Source organism: Phalacrocorax carbo, chromosome 1 (genome assembly GCF_963921805.1).
Source record: "Phalacrocorax carbo chromosome 1, bPhaCar2.1, whole genome shotgun sequence".
Taxonomy (NCBI): Eukaryota; Metazoa; Chordata; class Aves; order Suliformes; family Phalacrocoracidae; genus Phalacrocorax; species Phalacrocorax carbo.
The window spans coordinates 58,067,222-58,090,064 of record NC_087513.1 but is presented as its reverse complement, the minus strand read 5'-3'; the positions used below and the strand labels follow the sequence as shown (position 1 = coordinate 58,090,064).

The 22,843-nt window shown below is 48.9% G+C and overlaps 1 protein-coding gene across 3 annotated transcripts; it reads right to left on the bottom strand.

The window, feature by feature from the left end:
• Nucleotides 1–345: 345 nt before the first annotated feature.
• On the bottom strand, nt 346–22,153 carry TMPRSS6 (transmembrane serine protease 6). 3 transcript variants are annotated; one of them, XM_009507996.2, is made up of 18 exons: nt 21,420–22,153; nt 19,616–19,772; nt 19,298–19,440; nt 19,036–19,103; nt 17,595–17,779; nt 14,854–14,895; nt 13,694–13,898; nt 13,201–13,337; nt 12,524–12,636; nt 11,934–12,043; nt 10,354–10,499; nt 9,294–9,392; nt 7,031–7,144; nt 6,629–6,745; nt 5,687–5,855; nt 3,523–3,794; nt 2,151–2,287; nt 346–1,457 (listed from the first exon to the last, which is right to left on the bottom strand). In XM_009507996.2, the coding sequence occupies exons 2-18, from the start codon at nt 19,761–19,763 to the stop codon at nt 1,299–1,301; spliced, it is 2,364 nt and encodes a 787-aa protein (XP_009506291.2). In that variant the 5' UTR covers nt 19,764–19,772; nt 21,420–22,153; the 3' UTR covers nt 346–1,298. The 3 variants fall into 3 exon arrangements, with proteins under 3 accessions (XP_009506291.2, XP_064311271.1, XP_064311278.1); XM_064455201.1 differs by lacking the exon at nt 21,420–22,153 and adding an exon at nt 21,320–21,413; XM_064455208.1 differs by lacking the exons at nt 19,036–19,103; nt 19,616–19,772; nt 21,420–22,153 and having other exon boundaries at nt 19,298–19,376.
• Nucleotides 22,154–22,843: the final 690 nt, after the last annotated feature.

The following is a 22,843-nucleotide window of genomic DNA, read 5'->3' as shown; positions in this document are numbered from 1 at the left end:
GGAGAAGAGGAGTTTGGATTCATCACCTGGAGCCACCAGAAGCTGCTTGGGCTGCACCTGCCTTCTGGGGGCTGGAGGTACTTCCTGGTGCATCTGTGCTGCATCCCCACTGCAGGCAGCTGGGCTACAGAGCAGGTTTGCTTATTGGTGCCTGCATCCCTAAATCACAGCAATAAGTGAGGACCTCCTATCTAGTTAGCATATTGACCCTGCTGCACCTGGGACAGAGCTGAGAGGGAGGGCAGGGGTGTGGAAACTTTTGCCAGTGCCAGGATTGGAGTTTCGTCAAAAAGATACAAACCTCAAGATGATTTTTAACAGAGTAAGGCAAATTAGAGTCAAAAATCCTCTCAAATTAATTTTATTTCTAATTCCAAAGAGTGGCCCCTTTTATATATATATATATACACACACACACATATATATATCTTTAGTAAAAAAACCAAACCCATAGCAGTCAATGTTTAAGCACTGTGCCCTTAAGCCTTTTCCTTCACTTCCTGGATTATATGAGCTAGGAGAAGGAAGCAGTTGAGATGCCCTCATGTTAAAGGTGTTTAGAAGGGCTGAGGTGAGGGGATGGGAGGCTGCTCCAATGTTTTTACTGAGGGGCCGGGGCCTTTGCCTGAGGGAGTCCAAGTGCACCAGTGGAGGCTGGTTGCTGCTCCAGCAGGGAGGCAGGACATGAGCTTGGGGTGTGATGCTGGACTCGTGCCCGGGAGTCAGTGAGACGTGAATTGTTGCCTGGCTGAGCTGAACAGCACACGCCAGCTAAGAAAAGAAGCAATTAGGCAGATGGAAGAGGAGGAGTGATGGGAGGGGAAGAGGGAAGAAGGATGAGCAGCAGGAAGGAAGAGGGAAGCAGATTGATTTCACAGTTACTGGAATCTCTAACTACATCAGTCACATTTTCTTTTAGCAAATGTTCCAGCATAAGATTGTGGCTAATCACATGGTTCATGGAAAGTTCAGCTCCCCTTATTCCTTTCCTCAAAAACCATCAACTTGGGACCATTGCTGTATGTTGTGTCATGTGTCATCCCACTCCCCAGCCCATTGCTAACTCTTTTGGATAGATGGCCTAAAACCACCTTGGGATGCTCCCTGTGAAGCACTGAGGGGGAAGAGGGTCTGTCTGCTTTTCTCTACAATCCCCAGTGCAGGCTTTTTTACCTTGCTCAGAAGAGCATCCTGGGTCTGATGACACCCTACTCTCTCTGAGAGGCAGATGAGTGACATCAGGAATGGGTGCCATGTGAATGTAGGTCTGATGGGGAGAAGGAAGAGGTGCAGTTTTCTCAGCTCATGATTTGGTTCATCCAGCCCAGCACTTGAGTGATCCTGGTGTATACTCCGTAGTGATTTGGACGTGCGCATCCCATTCCCCAGCTGACCAAACCAGCCAAAAACCACCTGCCACTGGGTTCCTTGCAGGCCAGTGGACCTCCAGAATCACCCTAGAGAAAGGGAAAAAAAAAGTGGGACAATGGTGATCCACCAGCTTCTCCTGCTGGATGGTTACACTAGCTTTGAATCCCTCTGTATGAAGAGTCCTGTGTACTCTCAACTCATGCCTGGGACATCTGCAAAATCCCTTGTACCTTAGACAGATGTCAAAACCAGTCTCCAGTGCAAACATCCAACCCGCTGTTGCATTCCTTCATCATGCAAATTCCTCCCTCTTAGCCAGCTCCCAAGAAGCTGACAGCTCTATTGTTTCCTTCTGCTCCGTGTGGGATTTCCAAATATATGGAGAGCAAGGAAGATGGAGGAATTTAACTGGATACCTGGAGGGATGGGAGGCAGAGGAATTCCTTGAGATTAACAGTAATGAAGGAACAGACAGGTTACTGTGTGTGACAGATGCTAATGAGGCTGAGGAGGGAAGAGACTGCTGTAGGCTTGGAAGTGGGAGGTAAAGAGTGGGGAATGGGCTGAAATGAGAAAAGTTTAAGTGTATTTGGATCCTGTCTAAGGCAAAGATGCTGGGAAGAAGTGCTCCTCAGAGCTATTTTTGACCACTTAGATCAGAGGAATGGTTGGGGGAGTTGGACATTTTATGGTCTGTTCACCCTCATTTCAGGCTATGGAGTGCATTTGGGCGACTCCACCTCCAGTAGTCAACCCTGATCCCACAACTCCTCTTTCACCTGACAGGCATCTTTCTTGCCCTTGTGGTACCCAGCACACAGCATCCTGGGAGAAATCATGTAGTGATAGGCCTCACTGCAGATGTCCTGCTGGATGAGCTGCACGTCCACCTTCTGCAGAACATTGCTGATGTGCCCTGAGGGGTAGAGCACCAAAAGCAGTGTGGGTGAGCAATGGTAGAGCTTCCCACCATTTACTGTGATCCCCCAGCCCATGCCCATCTTACTGCATGCTGAAAGCTGCTATCTGAATTACTGTTCTGCTCTCCACCAGCATTGCAGTGTCTAACTTTCAGCAGAGCACTTCACCTGCATGGAAGGAGTAACATAGCCCTGCAGTCTCTTTCCCTACAGGGGTATGTTGTGGGCACTTCAGCTTTTGGGACAAGGGGGATTCTGGTTTGGGGAAACCTCTGAGATGTTAGAGTTTTGGATTTGCTTCTTATTGAAATGGTTGTTAAGTTCTTCTAGCTAAGTATACAAACCAGAAGTGTCCGATTCTGGATAGACCTCTGAGTGTTTCCATTTAGGAAGCAACTGGCGCAAGTGTATGAGTGTGAGTGAAGACACTAAGCTGACCTGGGTAAGCACATCTATATTCCTGTGCCATGCACTAATAGAGAACAGCCTGGACCTGTTTGTTGGCCCTATTGGGAGGGAACATGAGGGGTCATGCCCATACAGCTGAGCTCTTCCTCACAAAACAGAATGGACTCATCCATACCACCCCATGGCAACAGGCCTTGGCCCATGCTGTCCCCCAGCAGTGTGTGGGTGCTATGTGGCCAAAATGGTACCAGAGTGCATGCTGACAATCACACACTGTGATCCTCAGCAGACAGCACTCAGACCCTGCACTGCTCCCATTGAATTTATTAGTTTAATTGTTGCTGGGGGCACCCAGGTCCTCAGGTCTTTGGCATAGGTGTCCCCAGGAGACCTAGTCCTGGTCTGATGCAGAGCAGTTTTTCATCTCTACTGTCTTTGGTCAGGCTCTGTCCCTGGGAAACAACCGACAGGAACCCACCTGTCTGTATAGGCATGGGATTAGGCTTTGGGACTGGGGCTGCTCCATGCTGTGACCATGGCTGAATGGTCAGATCCCTAACTCCTGAAGGGCTCTTTTTGTCTTTGGATGAAGGAACACAAGCTGTACCCATACAGCTTGCCAGACTCTAATGCCTGCCTCTCCGAATGAGGTTTCAAGGCACTGAACAGGTAACTTTGGCCAACCTGTGACCCAAAATCAAAGGCGATGAGGGAGGCATAACACTTTGGGGTGAACAGAAGTCTATTCTGCCTACGCCACCTCTGAACCTGTTCCCATCTTGGCTCTGCTACAGTAGACCACCAGCAAAGACCTTGCACCTACCACCTTCCTTGAGGGCTCCCCAGCCAGTGATCCAGCAATGAAGGCCAGGCTCAAAGAGGTGAGATGGAGCAGGCAAGCAGATGGGCTGGATTAAGGGTGAGATGATCACAGGATGGTCCAGCTGGAGCAGGGCCACATCATAATCATGGCTGTCCTCCTCGTAATAAGGATGAAGGAAGAGGCGGATCACCTTGAAGGACACCTCTGTGTGGCTGGTGGCATTTTGCAAATATTTACCTAGGTAAACAGTCCAGATGGAAGCAGAGGCCAGTCTGTAGGATGCAGAAGAGAAGAAAACTCATCACATGAACAGAGAAGGATGTGAAGAACCTGGCTGCTTCTGTCACAGTCTTTTGAGGAGTCTCTGATATGGATTATCATCTCCCTCAGAGGGGCCTCTCTTTTTATTTGGTTATTGATTTCAAGAAACTATGTGGGTCATCTCTTTGATGCCTTGATGTGCCTGTACAGTGGGACCAGTTTTTGGCAGACACTCACACACGCTGGCAACTTGCTTGTATTTGCTTACTTTCCTTAGCAAAACAGGCTAAAATATGTACGTAGGTTAGATAAGCAAGTGGGGCTGGTCATGTGCAAGTGACTATGATAGGGCAGAGTGCAAGAACTGAGCTGGTGAAGCAAAGCTCCACAAGAAAGAGACATGGAGAAGGGGAGCAAGCTCTGAGAAACTGCTAAGAGAGAGTGAAGTGAGAAAAGCAGCTTAGAGGTGAGGGCATTAAAAGGTATGACAGCCCTTTACAGAAGCAGGGCTAAAGCTGGGGACAGCCTAACAAGGTGACACCTCTGAGAACATAAGAGCAAAAAGCTAACAGCCAAGGGACACCCTGTCTTCAGCAGGAGGGTAAGGAGCAGAGGGGGTCTTGTCCTAGACCAGAGGAGGAAGCAGGAAGAGAGCTGGTTTTAGACTCAGACTCCTGTCCACCTTTTACCTTACATGCGCCATTTTCTCCCACACTGCCTGTCTGGGTGTGAAAACTCCCTGGTTTGGTTTGATCATCTCTTGCTCTGAACTGCCCTTCAGGACTCACCTCCAGCCTACTGCCTGCACAGACTGCTGCCTATTGCATGGTCCACCCCAGGCTGCTGCTGTTCTACTGCATCTCTTTTTTTGTCTTACTTCTTATCTCTCACACCACTTAAATTCTCTCCCTGACAGGCGCACACACACATGCCATCTAACAGGGCTGTGTAGCTCCATCCATCTTGCACTGGGACACTCAAAAATGGCCAAATTCAGCCTGTATGGACCACTTGAAAGGTCTGCTACCAGTGCTGGTGAGCTTCCTTGCAGGGTTGTAAGACATGGGTAGGGGCATGGCAGGAGCAGGGTGAGGTGAGAAGCACAATTGCAAAGCAGGTCCTGCCCTATCAAGGCTGGTGACACCATACCATGGATGACCAGCAGCTCCTCCTCACTGAGCTCACATGGCATCAGGAGGGAAGGGCAGCCGGGGAACTCCAGCAGTAGTAGTTGGGGAGGTGGGGGATCCCCACTGGCTCACTGGTAGAGGAAAAGGGGAGTTTGGAGGAGGTGGAGGCTGCCACTAAGGGTTCATACTTCTTCTCCATCCAGCCCTGTCACCCAGCACAGCTGTGGACCTTCCTTTTCCTCACTTCTTCCCAGTTTGAAAGAATGAGTGAACCCCGCTGAGATGTTTGTTACTGCTGCTGTTGTGGTATGTACACTGGGTGGAAGGAACTGGGGGAGAGACAGTGCTTCCTCCTGAAAGGGCAGGCCCTGGAGGTGGGCAGCATGGGACTCAAACAGCATCCTCTGCAGGCAGTGCTGTCCTGGCCCCATCCTAGCATGTGCTGATGCCTCCGTGGTTGTGACAACGTGGGGACAAGCCAGAGCCAAAGCAAAGGTGGAGCTGTGAATTGCCTTCCACTACCATTGCCCTCTCAAATCTGATCTGTGAATCCCAGCACTGCCCCTTTTTCCCCTGCATGCACACCCACATCCTCGTGCAGGTATCCATAGCCCTTTCTCCAGCTCCAAGCTACAGGAAAGCATGGCATGGGTGCCAGATGAAAGATGCAGCCACCCTGTGACATCTTCGTAATACAGATGAACCTCCCATCAAGTGTGACATGGAAAGCAACACAAACCCTCCTCCTCTCCAGCACTTCCCTCTCCATTTACCTCTCATCCTGGAAGCAGTGTGCGGCTGAGACTACCCAGCGGTCAGCAATGAGTGTTCCCCCGCAAATGTGGCGTCCCCGAACTTGCAGGCTGGCCTGCCATGGCCATTCCCCTTCCACAGAATTTGCACCACCCACGATCCTGCTGAGAGGGGCTTGCAGCCCACAGTCTGAGAAGGAGGAGACACGGCAGGTATTTCAGGGGAGGAAGGGAATATGATATATGCTGCCTGCCCTTTCTTTCCTACTTAACTGACTGAAGAGTTTGACCTCTAATCCCTTGCCTTACCCAGCCAGCAGACGCTTTATGTACTGTCCAGAACAGGTTTAGCAAGCACTCCCTCCAAGTGCGTGCCACCACTGATGCCTGCACAGCCTTACGCTACATCCAGCTGTAGCCTGGAGATGCCTTCAGGGCAGCATGTTGTCTGTGCTACGTGCTGTCCTGTCAGGGAACCCTTGCAGCCATTCCCTTTTGCTGCCCACTGAAGCTCCAGAAATACCATGCAGGGAAATCAAAACAAGAGCTCTCTCCCTGCCAGTGACCATGCAGCCATGGGTGATCCCTGGCTGGAGCCTGGTAGGATGGCATTACTTCACATAAGCCAGCATAGTGGTCCAAACTGGCTGCCTGTGCGTTGGATCTGGCCTGTGAGACACGTCTATCTGGCCTGATGCCTCTGCCTGAAGGAGATGGGGAGCAGCTGTCCAAAGAGCAGACACCTCCTGGCAGCCCAGCACAGAGAGCTGGCTTGTTGCTGCTGCCACCGCCACTGCAGGATGGAGCAGTGGCACTGCTGCCATGGGGCTGGGGTAGGGAAAAGGTAGTGGAACAAGGGAGGGTGGGTGTTTATGCTGGTGTGGTGGAGAAGAAAGGGGACAACTTGCAGCTATGTGGCATCCTTAACCTGCCTGGCTGACGTGTGTCTGAGCATTTCCTCACCACAGCGCTTCTCGTCAGACAGGTCCTTGCAGTCTGCAGTGGTGTCACACAGGGGGTTGGGTTTCTTCACACAGGTCCCATCTTCACATCGGTAAGTGAAAGGACCACAGGGGACCCCTGCAAAGAAGAAAGCGAGCCAGGGCTGAGGGAGGGTGTCACGTTGCAAAAACAGCCTGAAGTGGGGGAAGAAAAAGGCAACAGAGTGCTTGGGGGAACTCCATAAATGATGACAGGGAAATTCCTGAGCAATCTTGGTGAGCTACAGAGCAAATGTTGTGAGCAGGTCAGGCACGTTAACTCCCAGCTGGTGCCCTTACCTCATAAGAGGGAGGTATGTTACTGACAGCCTTGGCTCGAGCATAGGGGAAGGTGTTTGTAAGCCCAGCACTGTCCCCTCCCTACCTTCGCTGCACTGCTCCTCGTCGCTCCCGTTGACACAGTCCAGCTGCTGGTTGCAGACCCTGCTGAACTCGATGCAAGTGCTGTCCTCGCGGCACTGGAATTTTGCAGGGCACACTGCATGGGAGGGAAGTGCCCAGGAATTAGGCATGCAAGGCATCAGGTGTGAGGTGAGGGCCCTAAGTGCACCAGTAGGCTCCACAGCCTCTTGCCCCACCTCATAAGGCTTTGGCAGACTGTGCTTAAGACCAGCTCTGGTACAGTGCAGCTGTGTAGTCTTGAAACAGTCTGCTGTGAAGAGCAGGAGCCTGGTCCCCTTTTGCTAAGGACCTGCGCTTAATCTGAGATCCTTCTATTGGTCTTTGCCTGATCTATATTGTAGGTATGTTTCCACCCTGTCATATACCTTGCTGAGGCTGACTTAACTTTTCTTGACTTCTTGGCTTGGCCTCAGACCTGCCTCACCACTATGGACTTGTCTTGCGGTCACTGGACTCTTGGCTGACCCCAGGTTACCATACCAGACCTGGCCTGCTTGCCTTGCTGAGGTTCTGTAGGACTGCCTCCTGTCTGGTGAGGTCACTGTTCCTCCTGCCTTGCTGTCACCCTCAGCTCAATGGGTCACCTTCCCCTACAGAGCAGCTGCTCCCCTTGCTCTCTAATATGTGAGTCCTGAACAGTGAGGGATTCCTTGATGTACATGAGGTCTGATAGCTGCTCAAGATGGAGATGTGCCTAAGGTGCCTACCCATCACAGAATTTGACTTCTGATTATACATATTCAGAGCAGGAACTGTTGCCTTGTCCTGTGTTTGTGTGTATCTATGTGCAACACCAAGCATGATGGGTCAGTACCTCCCAGGCATTTTCTTATTGCAATGACTACAATTTCTTCAGTAATTAGTGTGATGCTTCCAGATGGTTGGAGGTCTCAGGCAATGTGAACATTGATTTTAAAGACGGAGGCTGTTCCATACACACGTGGAGTGAATAAATAAGGATGCAACAGTGGCAAGAGTGTAAGAAAGGAAGGAAATCACTGTTTCTATTTTCATTTTCAAATACAAAGAGGTGTTTGAAAACACTGAGAAACAAATACTTTTTTTGTTCAGTCTTGGTCTGCGTTAACCTGTGGAACTGAATGACGCAAGATATCCCTGGGTCCAAGGAGCTAACAGGATTCAAGAAAGGATTAGATATTCATAAGGATGCCTATGTATCCTTGTCTGCATGAGGGAAGCAAACCAGCCCTGAAGTCAGACAGCAGGATGATGGGACAGAGTGTACTGTCAACACCATCAACAAGACTGCAGACAATACAAAACCCATCCTTGGAGATCCTATGAGAACTCCCACTCTTCCAGCACTGAAATAAAACTTATTCGAGAAAGATTTCTCCTTCCTTTTACTTTAGACTTTTCTATACCTTTCTCTGAGTCTTTTAGAATTGGCCACTGCCTCCAGTGGTTCAGGGATCTTTCTGCTTGTGAAAGAACAGCTGTAGGGGGCAAGTAACGCAAAATTAGTGGTGGCAGCAATGTGATGAGCCCCCTCCCTCACACCAGGGATAAGAAAGTAGATTAATTAGGTGTCATGACTGAGCCCAAATAGCTGGTCCTATGAGAATAGGGCTTTGCAGGACTCCTGGGATGCTGGGGTCAGTGTCTGCATCAGCACTAATTGCCCTTGGCATGAAGAGCTGATGACTGATTGAGGACTTAGATGCTCCCAAACTGGGGTGCAATATTTGGGTGAGGATCTGTACAGATCAAGTGTCACAAACAGCCTGGGGGCAGAGGGGAGAGAGCAGAGCAGCAGGTGTGCTTGGGGAGGTGTGGGCAAGGTGGGAGGGTTGGGAGGGGGGATGCTGAGTGGTATGACAGCAGAGGGGGCTGTAGGCCAGGGCTGAGGTTGATCGTCGGGCCTGGGTGGGGGGAAGGCAGGACAAGGTGGGGGTGGGGGATAGCCTGTGAAGGGGCCTTCTTTCAGGCTGCCTGGATCTCTTGATGCATGGTTATCAGGGGTTTCTCCTGGGAAGACTGTGTGGTGCATAGGACCAAGAAGTGTTATTGCTCCTTCCCAAGCAGGCTGAAGCCACCTGGCAGTGGGATAAGGCTTTTATGGATGCAGAGGTTTAAGCGCCTGAAGGTGAGGTACAAGGCTGTACCTAGGCCAGCTGAATCCTCCCCATCTCTCCCTACCTTTGGAGGAGCAAGGCGCTGTGACTGCTGAGACCAAGGACCAACGGGAAGAAGAAATCACTCACCACAATTTCTCTCATCCAGCCCATTGGGGCAATCTTTGATCCCATCACAGGCTGGGACGCACAAGCCGTTCACCAAACACAGGAACTCCCTGGGACAGGCTGTGAAACCACCAGAGAGCAGTTAGTCCCCAGTGACTGTAAACCTCCTGCAGCAGAGCACTGTGGCTTGAAAATGGAGTTTGGAGCTGCACACTTTCCTGACCACATGCGTGCTGCAGCAGCATGCTGGTGGCACTTGCTGAAGTCCCCAAGATCTGCTCTGAATGAAGGCAAATGGAGCCAGGCTATGCACCAGGGGAAGGAGGGCTCTTTCCCTGATTCCTGTTGTACCAATGGGCAAGAGCCAAGGCAACCACCTGTCTGGTGTGCTATACTTCTGGTTTAGCACTGTTTCATGACTCCTGAATGCTGCAGGAAAGATGAAATAGATTCTTTGGAGTTGTCAGAAAAACTTGGTTGGGGCCTTGAAGGGGTTGGTATTAGACACGTGTTGGCAGGTGCACGTATTCAGGGACTGCTACGCATTACAGGCACCCTTTAGAAGGGAGATGGAGAAACCTTGGAAAGACAACCGTGGGTGTGCATTTGCATATGTGCGTATGCATATTTGTGTGCGGTTTTATTTGTCTCTCACTTGCATGGATTCCAAGGTGAGCAGGAAACAGTTCTCTCTAAGAGCCCTTATAACTGAAATAAAAGTTGCTTCAAGTCAGAGATGGTCTCTCATTGAATTCCCAAGGCCAGTCTGTGATGTGGGCACAGAGGTGGGTCTGCAGGCAGCTCTCTGAAGCTAGGCTGTGGCACATGGATGCTCTGGCAACATGAGGCAGGGCCACATGTGCAGAAGCAACTTTGCACATAAATGCCTCTCTTTTTTTGGCAGATCAGAGGTGTGTGCACCACCGCATTTGTGAGCGTGTGCCTGAAGGGCAGATGGCACCTAGGGCTCACGTGATGTGTCTTGTGGTTTTCCTAGCATAAGCCAAATGCATAAGGGCTGCTGGTAGTCAGCTGGGACCCCCACCTCCCCAGTAAGGAGCAAGGAGGAGGCTAAACTTACGGTCAGATAGGTTGTACAGGCTGTAAGCTGCCTGTACGCCAGGGCCAGTTAAGGAGATCTGCGAGGTGAAGGTGATGGTGATGTCAGCCGAGGATGTGACAGGGATCCGCTCAGCATAGGCTTGCAGGGTCCGCAGGCCACACAACCTGAGGGGCAAAGACAGGCAGGATGTCCCAGGCAGGGATGGAGGAGAAGTCAACCAAGTGGGGCAAGGAGGTTTGGTGGGAATGGGGGTGTGAGGGGGGCCACAAAGAGTGGGTGTGTGTGCAAAGCCTGGAAGGCAAAATGACTTCAATATGTCACGAGGGAGAGCTGACACTGGATCTTGATATGCCTGGTCACATCTTGCTGACTGAGCAAGGCCAGGATGAGGAGGGAGTAATGCTAGTGAAACAAGGGGTCCTCTCTGGGTGCAAGGCAGCATAACTAACCTAAGGGCTCCCCCAGAATGGCTGAAGAAGTGAGATGAGGAAGCCCCAGAGACAAAGAGGGATGAAAACACCACCACACATGAATGCTGTAGTGGGAACTGATGCAAAGAGAGGGGAAACAGCTGGAATGTCCATGATACTCAGCACTGAATAACTGGGTGCAATGGTGCAAAATCAGGCTTGTCGAACAGGACGAGAACAGTCTATGGATATGTTGACCCAATACTGCCCTCAGGCCATGTGCAAGTCCAGAGTGACCCTACTGTGTTTGGACATTTCCCACTTTCTGGGCAAGTGCTGAATTCAGGCCACAGAAAGCAATTCTGTTCTGACATTTATCTTCTAGAAGAAGCCATGTTGTAGAAACTGTGGCACTGACAGTTTAAGAGAGGAGAGCACGGACAGAGAAAGTGAAAATCCTAAGCCAGGGGAATGTAGTTTCTGGATCAGACCCTTCAGAAGAAAAGAAGTTGCCCCCACAGGAGCAGTGGAGAGGAAGTTAATGAGATGGGCTGGGGGAGGTTTTGGAGGGAAAGGGGCAATTTTGCAGTAAGTGGGAGGAAAAACAAAAGCCATCCAGATTGGAGCCTGCTTTGAGGAGCATGGGAGCATAGCAGCTCTTGGTCCTTTACACCTGGGCAGTGGTGGGCAGCAGCCAGAGCTGTGTATGGATGTTGGTTTTGGGAAGTCCCACAGGGGGAAGTGGCTGTAGTCAAAGCAGGAGGATATGGAGCTAGGCAGAAGATCTGTACGGAGGTGGATGTGAGGCAATGGCGCACACAGATAATATTGCAGAGGTGGTGACAGGCAGATTTGCAAACACAGGACATGTGGGAGGACACCAAGGTTACACATACAGGAGAAAACTAGGAAGCCTGATGCAAACAGCAAGACAGAGGAGGCAGGCTGGTATCTTGAAGCAAATCTGTAAGAAACGTGCATACTGGGGAACCTGCGAACAAGAGAGGCTGAAAGAGAAGTAGATAAGCAAAAGGCACCAGCACAAACAGTGGCCACTGAGTGTGGTGATGGGTCCTTCTTCCTCAGACCTGGTGACAGGGCAAAGTGAGCAGGGAACCTGCAGAGGTTTAACACCAGTTTAATCCCAGGTGGGAAGCGAAAGACAGAAACCAGGAGCCCAGCACACACCTTCTGTTCTGAATTATCCACTGGCCTTGGGTACAGGGCAGATCGTGCTTCTGTCTGCTGAGTGCGTAGGCATCGAACCACAGGGTGACCCCATAGTTGAGGGATGGGACCTGCAGGAAAGGGAGTCCAGAACAGAGTGGAGATGGCTCCTGTGTGTGCCTCACCCCACTCCATATGACAGAAATGAGCAGGGTAGATGTGAAGGGGGGAGCTACCAATTCGCACAGTGCAAGACAGAAGGAAGCACCATCTAAACTGGGGCCATGTCACAGCTCAGGTTAGCTCTGCTGTTGATCCCAAAGCATGGTAATTCCTAGTAATTTCTAACAATCTGGTTCCACCTCGAAGAACTTTTCTGGAGACCAGATTTCAGATTCCTCCTCAGCTATGGCATCAATGCTCCAGCATGCAACGTTAGACTCATTCCCCTTCAGAAACACACTTTATGTGGAGGCTAGACAGACTGCCACCCTCTGCTTGCTTCTCATGATGGTCTGACTGAGACCGCTGTCTGTAATCCCCCCTAATGTGGGGAGCACCATGTGGGTTTCAGGGACAGGGTGGATGCTTCTGTGGGAGCTGGCTCTTACCGTCATGTGCCAGGTGCACTGTGTGTTGGGTGAGTAGTAACTGGGGTAGTGTGGGGTGCCGATCTTCCCCTGCTGCTCCAGACCTTCCAGCAGAGTTATATTCACTTCGCAGGCTGTAAATACAGACATTCAAAGCCCTGATATCTGTCAGCTCAACCTCAGCCTGAGGGTGCCGTGTACTCACCCTCTTGTAAGAAGGGAGAAAAGGGGCTCTAAGACCTGATGCTAAAGGTGATTGGGATGTTCCACCAACACCCCTCAAGGGGCCTCTTCTACGTGGCAAGAGTTTTAGCCTCCTCCTCTTGTTCAGAGAAGGGTAATGGTAATGTATATTGCTGCTTTAGACTCCTATATTGAAATGACGTTTTTCTGCTAGTGCATCTTGATGCGAGCCACATCTGGTCTGTCCATGAATGAGAGCTTGGGCCCACTCCTAATGTATCACAATCACTCAGGCTGTAAAACTCGAGCAGATGCTAATGTATAAGTCCAGGTGAGGGAGCAACATCTAACCTGCTTTTTACTGACCACCTCTACCCTTGCAATCTAGAGTGAATTCCACCCCTAATGGGGATGGACCATTCACCTCTAGGATTCACCTCTAGGAGTGGTAAAGTTGTAGGAGATAACCTGTCTCCTTCCTGTATCTATGCCTCTCCTCCTCCAGCCTTCCTTACCTTTGAGGGGCACCACCTGTGCTGAGAGAATGAAGGGGTCATAGTAGCTGTACATGGCTTTCTTCCACACAATGGACATGACAGGGCCTGATGAAAGAACTTCCACAATGGGCTCCTGCCGGCTGCAGCCATAGATCCTGAGGGGAAAGAGAGAAAAGGATGGGAGTGAAGTAAGCAACAAACAAATGAAAGAGAAGAACAAGAAAAAGAGACAATGGAGCTCTATGTTATCAACACCACATGCCTGCTGTGATGCACTAACGGAAACAAATAAAAGGCCAGCAGAGACACAGCTCATGCTGCTGTAATCTCTTAAACTGCATGGCTGGCTGTGTGATATGCCACATCAGTGACTTCAGCTGATCAGTGAGAGGCAGGTTCTGCATCAAAGAGAATTTCCTCTGATGTAGTCTGACACCTTCCCCTGCTGTGGTGTGTCGTGCCACCCTGCCCATCTTCCCTGCTGCGCTTGCCTTGCTCAGGAGCTACCTACGAGGTGATGAGGTGTTTCTCCAAGGGCCCGGCTGCATCATACATAGCCAGGCGATCCCTGCAGTCAGGGAGAGTCCACTCCAGGCGTAGCTTGATCATGTAGCCCTTGAGGCCATGGAGGTGCCAAAGACAACTGGAGGCCAGGTAGTCAGGGCCCTCCAGTGTTAGGATGTCATCCTCCTGGACATAACTGTACCTGTAGCAACCTGAATCCAGGGGAAAGAGACAGGGATTTAAACTTCAGGGTGATGTAAACAGAGGCACGGGAAGCTTAGGGGTGGCTGTAAGGGAAATTAAGATATAGGATTGTCACTTGGGATATCAGTGTCAGCCTTATTTCGGGGTAAGGCTGACTCATCCTAGTGATCTCAGTTCACTTTTACGTATATTGCGGTGGCACCGGTCGCCTTGTACTAGTGCCCCAGTTTATCTTTATAAGAACTGTCCCCTTTCACTTGTTTAAGCAAATACTGCCTCAGGCTTTAAATATAAGCACAAAACAGTTATCTTCCACTGGCTTAATTTTCTTTTTCACCTCTTTCTCCTCTCACCCCCACGTTCTTCCCAGCTTTACATCCCCTCATCTCATTTCCAGGTTTCAGCAGGCTTGCAGACCAGGATTTCTGAGTAAAAGTCATCTTAAAGGTGAGTTTTGAATAGCATATCTAATGCAAGCTGCCAGACACAGCACTTATAACACTGCCTAAAACTACTAAAAGCGCCTTCAAACATCGCTAAGACAACAGACTCCTAAATGACTGACATCCCATCCAGTGCAGGAAACCCCCACCCCACTCAGGTTTTCATGGGGCCTGGAGTTGGCACCATGGTACCAGTATACCAAGCTATTTGACAGGACTCATCAGGACAGGGACAAGACTTTACTATGTTGGCTACACTGCCTCTGGGAGCTGATATCTCTGCACAGCCATGTGCTACTGGAGCAGAGGTGACAGGATGCTCAGAGCAGTCCAGCACATAGCTGCGTCATGTAGTTTGGATCTGGCCAAGCAGTGGCACTGGCACTGATGTTCGCTTGCTACTGTTCTCATCACCTCTTCCCAGGATTTACAACTTTAGGAAGCCAACAAGGTTTCTGTCCCCTGTAAAAATCCCTCCCATAAAGTTACAAACTCAAAAGGAAACAAAAAGATAGCCTACCCAGAGTGGATTTCAGCACTACTATGTCTTTCACACTGGATTCTGTTAGAAAGGAAATATATAAAGGAAGATAAACAAAAAGCTATACTGGTAGTATCTGAATGCTAGCATGGCAGGTGATGACTCCCTTCCTATGTAAATGGTTTGCCCACAATTTTGGCATCGGGCACCCTCCAGGTACTTCTCTGTCTGCTCTCAGGGACCTGTTTCAGACATGCCTTCCCCACCCCACCTCTCTGGAAAATCTCTCTGGCCTCTGCCCCAAATCCAACATGCTTACCAGCTCACCATGGGCTTCTCTGCATTTTTTCCTTGCCCATTTTCATGTGCTATTCCAGGACCTCTTCCCCTCCCTAGGAGGCCTGGGCATTGCTTCAGGCAGCCATCCCCCTCCCCTGCCAGCCACACTGCAGGGCACAACCCCACTTTCCAGAGCCTTCACCCCTCCTGTGCTCTCCCAGTTCACCCTCACTGAAAAGCATGGGAGTTACTGAAGGTGGGGAAGGAGGTCTCTTTTGATGACCACTGGTTGAAGAGCTACTCAATATCCTTATAGAATCTATCTCTGGAGAAGGGAAATGCAGAAAAAGCCACCAGCAAGGACTACAAATCTGTGCAAAAGAGTCACAGGGTGGACAACGCTTTTAGGAGAGCTGGGCTTTGCTCCAGCCTCCCAGCTGAACTGGGAGCGGCCAGAGATCAGGTGCTACTGGGAATAATTGCCAAAATAAAAGGCACCATGAGGTCAGTTGAGTGTGAGAATTGCTGTTGGGGCCTTGCCTAGGTCAGGGCCTAGGCCTTCTGTAGCTCCTAAGTAGAGCTTGCAATGCTGTGGGGAGACCTCAACAGTTTTGTCATGGCAAAAACAAATGTGGGAGAAAATATCCTGCAGCCATAAAGCAGGCTCTTAGAGAAGTTCATGGGCTGTAGGGAAGGACATGTGCTGAGCTGATATTTAGTCTTTTATCTGAAGGTAATAAAACTGAGTTTCCTGTAAGGAGAAGGAAGTCCTGAAACTCTCAGGGGGAAAGGGGAAGCTAAGTGACCTGGGGTAAGTATAGGAGTTAGTAAAAATAAAGCATTGGAGAGGTTTCTGTGCTAGTCAATGGTTTACAGCTCTGTGTCTTAAGGCAGGCTGTAGCAAGACTTAATGTTTAGAGATAAGGAGGTCAGCAAGTGAGTCTGTCAGAAAGCAATGAAGTGCTAATGACTTGCTATTAGCTAGCTATTTTTTTCCCCTCCAATTTTACAGAGAAAATGAAGCCAGAGGTTAAGTCACTGGCTTGAGCTCATCCTGGCCCAGCGGTATAAGAGGTTTCTGGCTTTTGCCTTAGTTGCTAGACTGTGCTTCTGACTAGAAAGGGAGGTGGAAAGGACTAGGGAAAGCAGAAGGAGCTGGAGAAGCTACAACTGGTATGTTAATTCCAAAATACAAAATGTGGTCTGCTGAAATGAATAAAACAGTGAAACAGATGCGAAGGGAGTAAGGAGGAACTGGAGACCGCTAAAAGAATGGCACCATCATTTTTATTTGTTTATGAGTTACATTATTAAGTAAGTGAATAAAGGGAAAATGCTAGATGGGCTGACTTGGAAGCATTTAGCATATTATCATGATTTTTTTTTAAAGAAAGTTAATTTAAATTGGCTGAGCATATGGTCTGGTATGGCGGAAACAAATCACAAGTAGAAGTAAGTGACTAATCGTAACTGCGGGAGGAGATGTCTTCATGAGATGCTAATGCAGCTTCAGAATAAGATCTTAACATGATGGTCTGGATGAGAGAGTGAAAATAATTTTGAGGAAATCAAATTTTATTTGGGGACACCAAAAAAAAAGACCCCAAAACAAAACAATTCAGACTTGGAGGGAAAAGTTAAAGAAAACATGGGTGGGATAGACTAAATAAGACTCACCTCAGAAAAATGCAAGATAATATGTCTAGGGAAAAAAACTTGGAGATGTAACATTTCATGGGAAGAAGCAGCTTAGAAATGAGAGTCCCAAGAGGAGAGAAGAAACACAATGTATTTTAAAACCTGTGAGGTTTGGGGCTCTGTAAGAGGGATCAGATTACGCTGAGAAGTCTCATTATAAAGACCAAATACAAATTCCATCAGACTTGGATACATTGAATATAGGCACATCCATAGTCCTTTATCTAACACCTATTTAGAGCAGTTCTGTAGGGGTGGTTTTTTAAGCAGGCTGTGATCTGCACTGTGGACAACAATAAATAATCCTTAAAATAATATGTCAAGAACTGAAGTGGCAACAATGCTTTGGCTCAGAAGAAGACTAGTGGTGACTCAGCTACATTGCCATTGTTCTTCTCTCAATCAAGTAGCCTGGAATAATCTCCCAAAGGAAAGTAAGAAACCTAATTGCTTGCTATTTTTGAGCTGAGTTGATCAAAGTCATGACCTGTGTAAGATCTTACTCCACAGAAGCCAAAGCTGATGGGAGAAGGAGGAAAAAAAAGAAAAGTTACCTAGCTGGTCACGGTCAGCTGTATCTCCAATAATTTTTAATCCTTCAAAGGAAGGATGCTTTTTTAAAATCAAACTTCAGTTCTTCTCTGTCAGGAAGAAATACATGTAATTGTATCTCCTGTTCCTCACTTTTCCCCTATCCCCTTCAGTAGTGACTTCTGTCCTTTCCTCCTAACCTCCCTTTAGCACATTATAAATCTTGGAGTGTTTCTGACTGCTCAGGCCACAGCTGAGCAGCTGGTACTTACCCAGCAGAACCAGCGAGTCTGGGTTGACCCTGTATTCCATCTGGTAGGACAGGCTGCCTGAGCTGTTGAAGCTGTTGTAGAGCTCTTGGTGGAGCATTGTGTTTACCCTCTCAGCAGTCACCTCTTTCTGCCGACTCTCAGGGATTTGGAGGGCAAACCAGAAGAAGAAGGTCAGAGCCCCTTCCCTAACAGAGAAATAGGATGTTAAATACCCTCTCTCTTCTCCTCCTGAATCACCAGAGAGGCAAAACCCAGAGATTAACCCAGCCCTGTTTTTCCACAAATCAGACGTATCTGTGTGGACTTCCCAGCTCACTGCTGTGACCCAGAGGAATCATTCTGAGTGGGGCAGCAGAGCTGCTATGTCCATGGTGCTAGTTAATGGTTAGTCCTTTGGGGGAGGAAGCCATTTTATGCCATCTGGCTTTAGTGATGACCATACGTGGTCAAATTAATGTGATAATTAATCAAGACTGGTCTAATGAGTAGTCTCATTTCAGGTAGAAATGACCTTTGGTTACTACTGGCCAGAGGTTAAAAAGAAACACTCAAGACTTCATTGTTTCACCTCCCAGTGGTGACAAGTGGATGATTTATGACTCAGTACATTACCACAAATGATTAAAGCTGGGCAGGCTCAAGCTGCAGGACGCTGTGACTGGGAAAGCTCTGTTCAACAAGCTGGCAGAGAAAATTGGCTGAGGGAGGGGTAAGAGATGTTGAAACAAACTTTTGTTCAGTAAAAGGCTAAAGGAAGAATTACAAGTGAAACTTTTCTTTCCCTGGCTGAAAATGGAGTTGCATTAAATGGAATTTTCCTTAAGCTGAAGGACAAATTTAGGGGTGTAGTTTTCCATGGAAAAAAAATCAGAAGCAAATGTATACGTCAGTTTGCAAGTTATTCCTGCTTTCTTGATCTACCATCATGACCTGCAAAGCTGTAGGCCCACATCTGTCCCATTCCACTGTTACCCTATTCCCAGGTGGACCATACTTGGCTGGAATACCTTTTCCATGGTGCATTCTGGCCTCTCCCTTCTGGTGCCTAGAATCAGGCCTTAAATGACTTTCTTGAATTAGAGAAATTATTTTTTCTTGAATTAGAGAAATTAATTTCCAGCTGCTTAGTTTCTACTGAGAATATGAAGCCCAGATTGTTTTTCAGCTCTTTCCAGTCATTTTATTTTCCTTCCTTGAACTTCTGCCTCTGAAAAATTTCTCAGTTTTGGCTTTTCATCATGACCTTGGATGAACATGAATACCAAAATATCCCCAGCTCTGTCATGCTGGAACTATTCTGGATCTGAACTGCCTAGCCTAACCTGGAGTTCATGACAGGGACTTAAGCAGTTTGTCATGGCTGGATTTCAGTGACACCACAGTACAATTGACTGGAATGTTTCACACATGAACAAGTAAAAATGCTCTGGGTGCTACTCACCCAAAGGCATACACTGTGCTCGAGTTGTAATATCGACCCAGCTCTGTGGCACGAATCAGTTCCTTCAGCTGCAACGAGAATGTTGTCTGATAACTACCACGAAATGTTACAGTGGAAAAGGGCCTATGGTCAATCCTATATTTTATCCCTCTTGCTGTACAGACCCACCAAGTCTGTCACTTGGTTGAGGGTACCTGACCCCTTCCTCACTCTACACACTGAACTGCCTCAGGGCCAAGTCTGGTCATGAAATTGCCCTCACCATATTCTGGAGCTTAGCTGACTCCAACCAGAAGGCTCTGGACTCCACCTGCCCAAGGTCCGGGGAATACTGGCGATTGAGGACCTGGAGGCTGCCAGAGTAAAACTGCAGGATGGCTGGTTCCAGGTGCCATGGTCTGTAGTCTGCCAACAGAAGACAATATTGGATTAACATGCTGATATGTAGAAGAGAGGGGTTTACCCCTATGTATGAGTCTGAAAAGGTCTCCCAGAGTCACTAATGCACTTTGGGCTAGGCATTGCCTTTACTACACACCATCCACCTCTTGTGTGGGGACAAAACGTGTTGAATTTTTACCTAGGAAATACCAGGTTGCTGCAGCAGCTCCAGCCAGCAAAAGAAAGGCTATCCCGAGGGGCACATAACGGAGGCAGTCACGTGAGTTAGTCTCTGGTTCATCCTTTGAGAGGGAGTTAGCATCTTCCTCCTGTTCCTCGGCCTCCATCAGGGGCACCTGGTGACACAGCACACCATGGTCAGGCTGGATCTTCTGTATCCCTTTACACCTGTCTCTGGAGGTGCTCTGCCATCTCTGTGCTCCTCTCCCAAGATCTATAGCCCCAAGAAGTCTGTGTGCTAACCATCAAAGTCTTTGCTCAGTGCAAGTTCAGTGAGAGACAAGCTTCCAGGACATTGTCCTGTCTATGCCTCCTGGGTAACCGCTCAATTTTTAAAGGCATTTGCTGGGTTTTGCTTCTGCCAAAACCTCAAATGACTAAAATAATGAATTTATCCAGAGACAAAAATGTTGAAATATTTTTCTTCCAGACTGGGAATGGTTTTAAAACTGGTATTTTATTGACCTAGAAATCAATGCAAATCTGTGACCTCAAATGCACACATTAATTGCACAAAACAGCCCAACCTGGGGGCCTGAAGTTGCACTTTGCCTGTTGTGTCATTTTGCTCTCAGTCCCTAAAAGCAAGCAAACCTTGCCATTCCCACCAGACCATGTGTCCCAGGATTAAGCCTGTGCTAGTAATGACTCATTAGCTGAGCTAGTGAGGAGAGAGCACCTGAACAATGTTCAGCCCTCCACCATCCTCTGCTTGTGCCAGGGGGCACCTTCTGTCTTCCTTTGCCCCTCATCTACTCCAGGCTGCTTCTTTTTCTTTGTCCTGATCAGCACCCCTTCTGTTAGCCCCAGGTTCTGATGGTAAGAAATGCCGTTGCCCAAGAGAGCCATGTTCATCTTGGTTATCTATCTTACCCGCCTTCCTTCTCCTTCCCTCTGCCATCACCCAGTGCATGGCTGCCCCGAAAGGCTTTCCGTGTTTCTGTTGCTGGAGAGGAAAGGGATGTGAATGCATCCACATGGGAGGACACAAAGGACATGGGGAATGCCTGTACCATGTCTACATGTCTGTGAGTTGTCTTCGTGCCCAGCGGTATATGTAACTGTGAAACATGAATGCACAGGAGGGACTTGTTGCAGATGTGGGAAGAGATGGTTGGCCTCACTCCCGTTTCTAGCCCACGTGGATACCCTAGAGTGTTCATACGATAGGGGCGCGTGATCTTCTCAGTCTCCTTGCTTTCCCCCAGTTACTGAGCCCTGAGCCCTCCAGGCCCCCTTGCAACACAGAAGCATGCTTGCAGAATGTAAGCACCATGTAACTCACTCTGAAACATTAAACCCAGCTTGGTGAATATCAGCACTTGGACAATCAGCAGCACATCTGCTTACTGTAACGCACCCTTCCAGAGAAGCACACGCTACAAACAGGCCCAGCACAGACTGCCCCCACTTGCTTGTCATGGGCCACTTTTCTGTGCAACCCCTGGGGAGGATATCCTCCCCAATGAATCAGGTTGTGTGGTCCAGGAGAGCAAAGGCACTTCTCCACTATCACAGCATCCCTTCAGAAACAGCAGTCACAAGCAAAGAACCGCAGATGGAGAGGAGAGGGGAGGAGGGCAGGAAGCAGCAGTAGAAGAGCTTCCTTGTTAGAAGATTTGACAGTAGGCACCAGGGGTTTCCCCCAGAGCTGCAGACCTACCTTTGAAACCCGCTGCTGCCTGTGAAGCCTGGCCCACACCCCCTAGGAAAGCCAGCTCACACATGCATGGAGGAGGGGAGAGAGGAGGACATCTATTTACCCAAGCTCAAAGTCTCCTCAGCAGTCAATAACCCGATGCCATGTCCCTTCAGCTCGGCCTTTGTCCTGCACTGTCCTGCCACAATGGGTCAGCACGCGTCATGCAATGGCTTTTTTCTTTTCTGAAATTGAGGTTTCAGAGGCTTGCAGGGAGAGAAGGTCTGGAGGCTGAGCAGGGGGAGCCTGGAAAGAGTCAGGGAAGGAGCACCTCCAGGTATGCAGAGAAGAACAACCCAGGAGGCTGGTGCAGATAGCTTACGTTGTCTTCCTAGGGGGACAAGGAGTTGCTGAGCAACTGATGTATTTCTTAGTTACCCTCCTTGGTCCCATTGGAGGCAGAGGCAAAATGCAGGGTGTGTGCTCCCCAGCACAGAGATGGAGCAGATGCTGGCAGGAAGGTGTAGATCCCTTGAAGGAGGGAAGATGTCAGTGGGCAGGGAGTCTGGTTACCACAATGGTCATGCAGATGAAAGCAAAGCACAGCGTCTCTCAGTCTCCACCTGCAAGACTCCCTCTGGTCTTCTTGTGCTTCTTGCTGCCCAGCCTCCTGATGCTGGGCTCCTTGCACTCTGTTGCACCACAACTTGCTCCTCCCTGCAGCATCTGCTTTTCTTCTAGTCCCAGGTTCTCCTCACCCACCTTGCCTGCTCCACCTTCTGCTTACAGCCCCGCAGGTCTGTATATGCCCCTACGTTTTTCACAAAAAGCAACCACGTTCCAACTAGAGCAGAGCAAATAGAGTTATTCTGTCAATAAATGGCGGGGCGGGGATGGGGACATGGACGACTCTTGACCTGGGGCTGAGCTCCAGCCAGTGGCATTGACCTGGGGCTGAGCTCATTTGGGCCAGGGCTCATTTGGTCTGATTTTGGCAGCTGGTCAGGGATAGATGTTTTCACCTCTGCCACTGGTTCAGGTTTAGCTTGGGACTGTATGAAGACCTAAAGCCGTTGCTGTAGTTGCCTTGTGGTGGATTGTAGTAGATGAATGTTATATGTGGATGAAAAGCTGCAGTGTTAGACTGGGAATGTGTCAGTGTGGTTATCCTGACTAACTCATTGCTGTACATATGGGAAACAGGCGTGCGGTGACAATAAGAAATGCTTTCAGAACTGCTTGTGAGGTTTAAGAGACCAGATTTAACTTTAAAAAGTTACTTTCAGCCAAAATATCCCTAGATAACTGGGGTCTAGCTGTATCTTTAGGCATACATGTATAGGTATATGGCTTTCCCAAGCTTACTCTATGAGGGCTATGAGTGGATCGGAACCCAGCTGAGGGTATTTCCCAATGCCAGAGACCTTACTTTTTGTATCCATCTTTCCTGGAAAGAAGCATCTTCCTTCTCTGGTGTTTTCAGCAGAACAATAAATATAGAATCTCAATCTGATCTATCTAAGCAAGCATACCACATCTATCACCGCA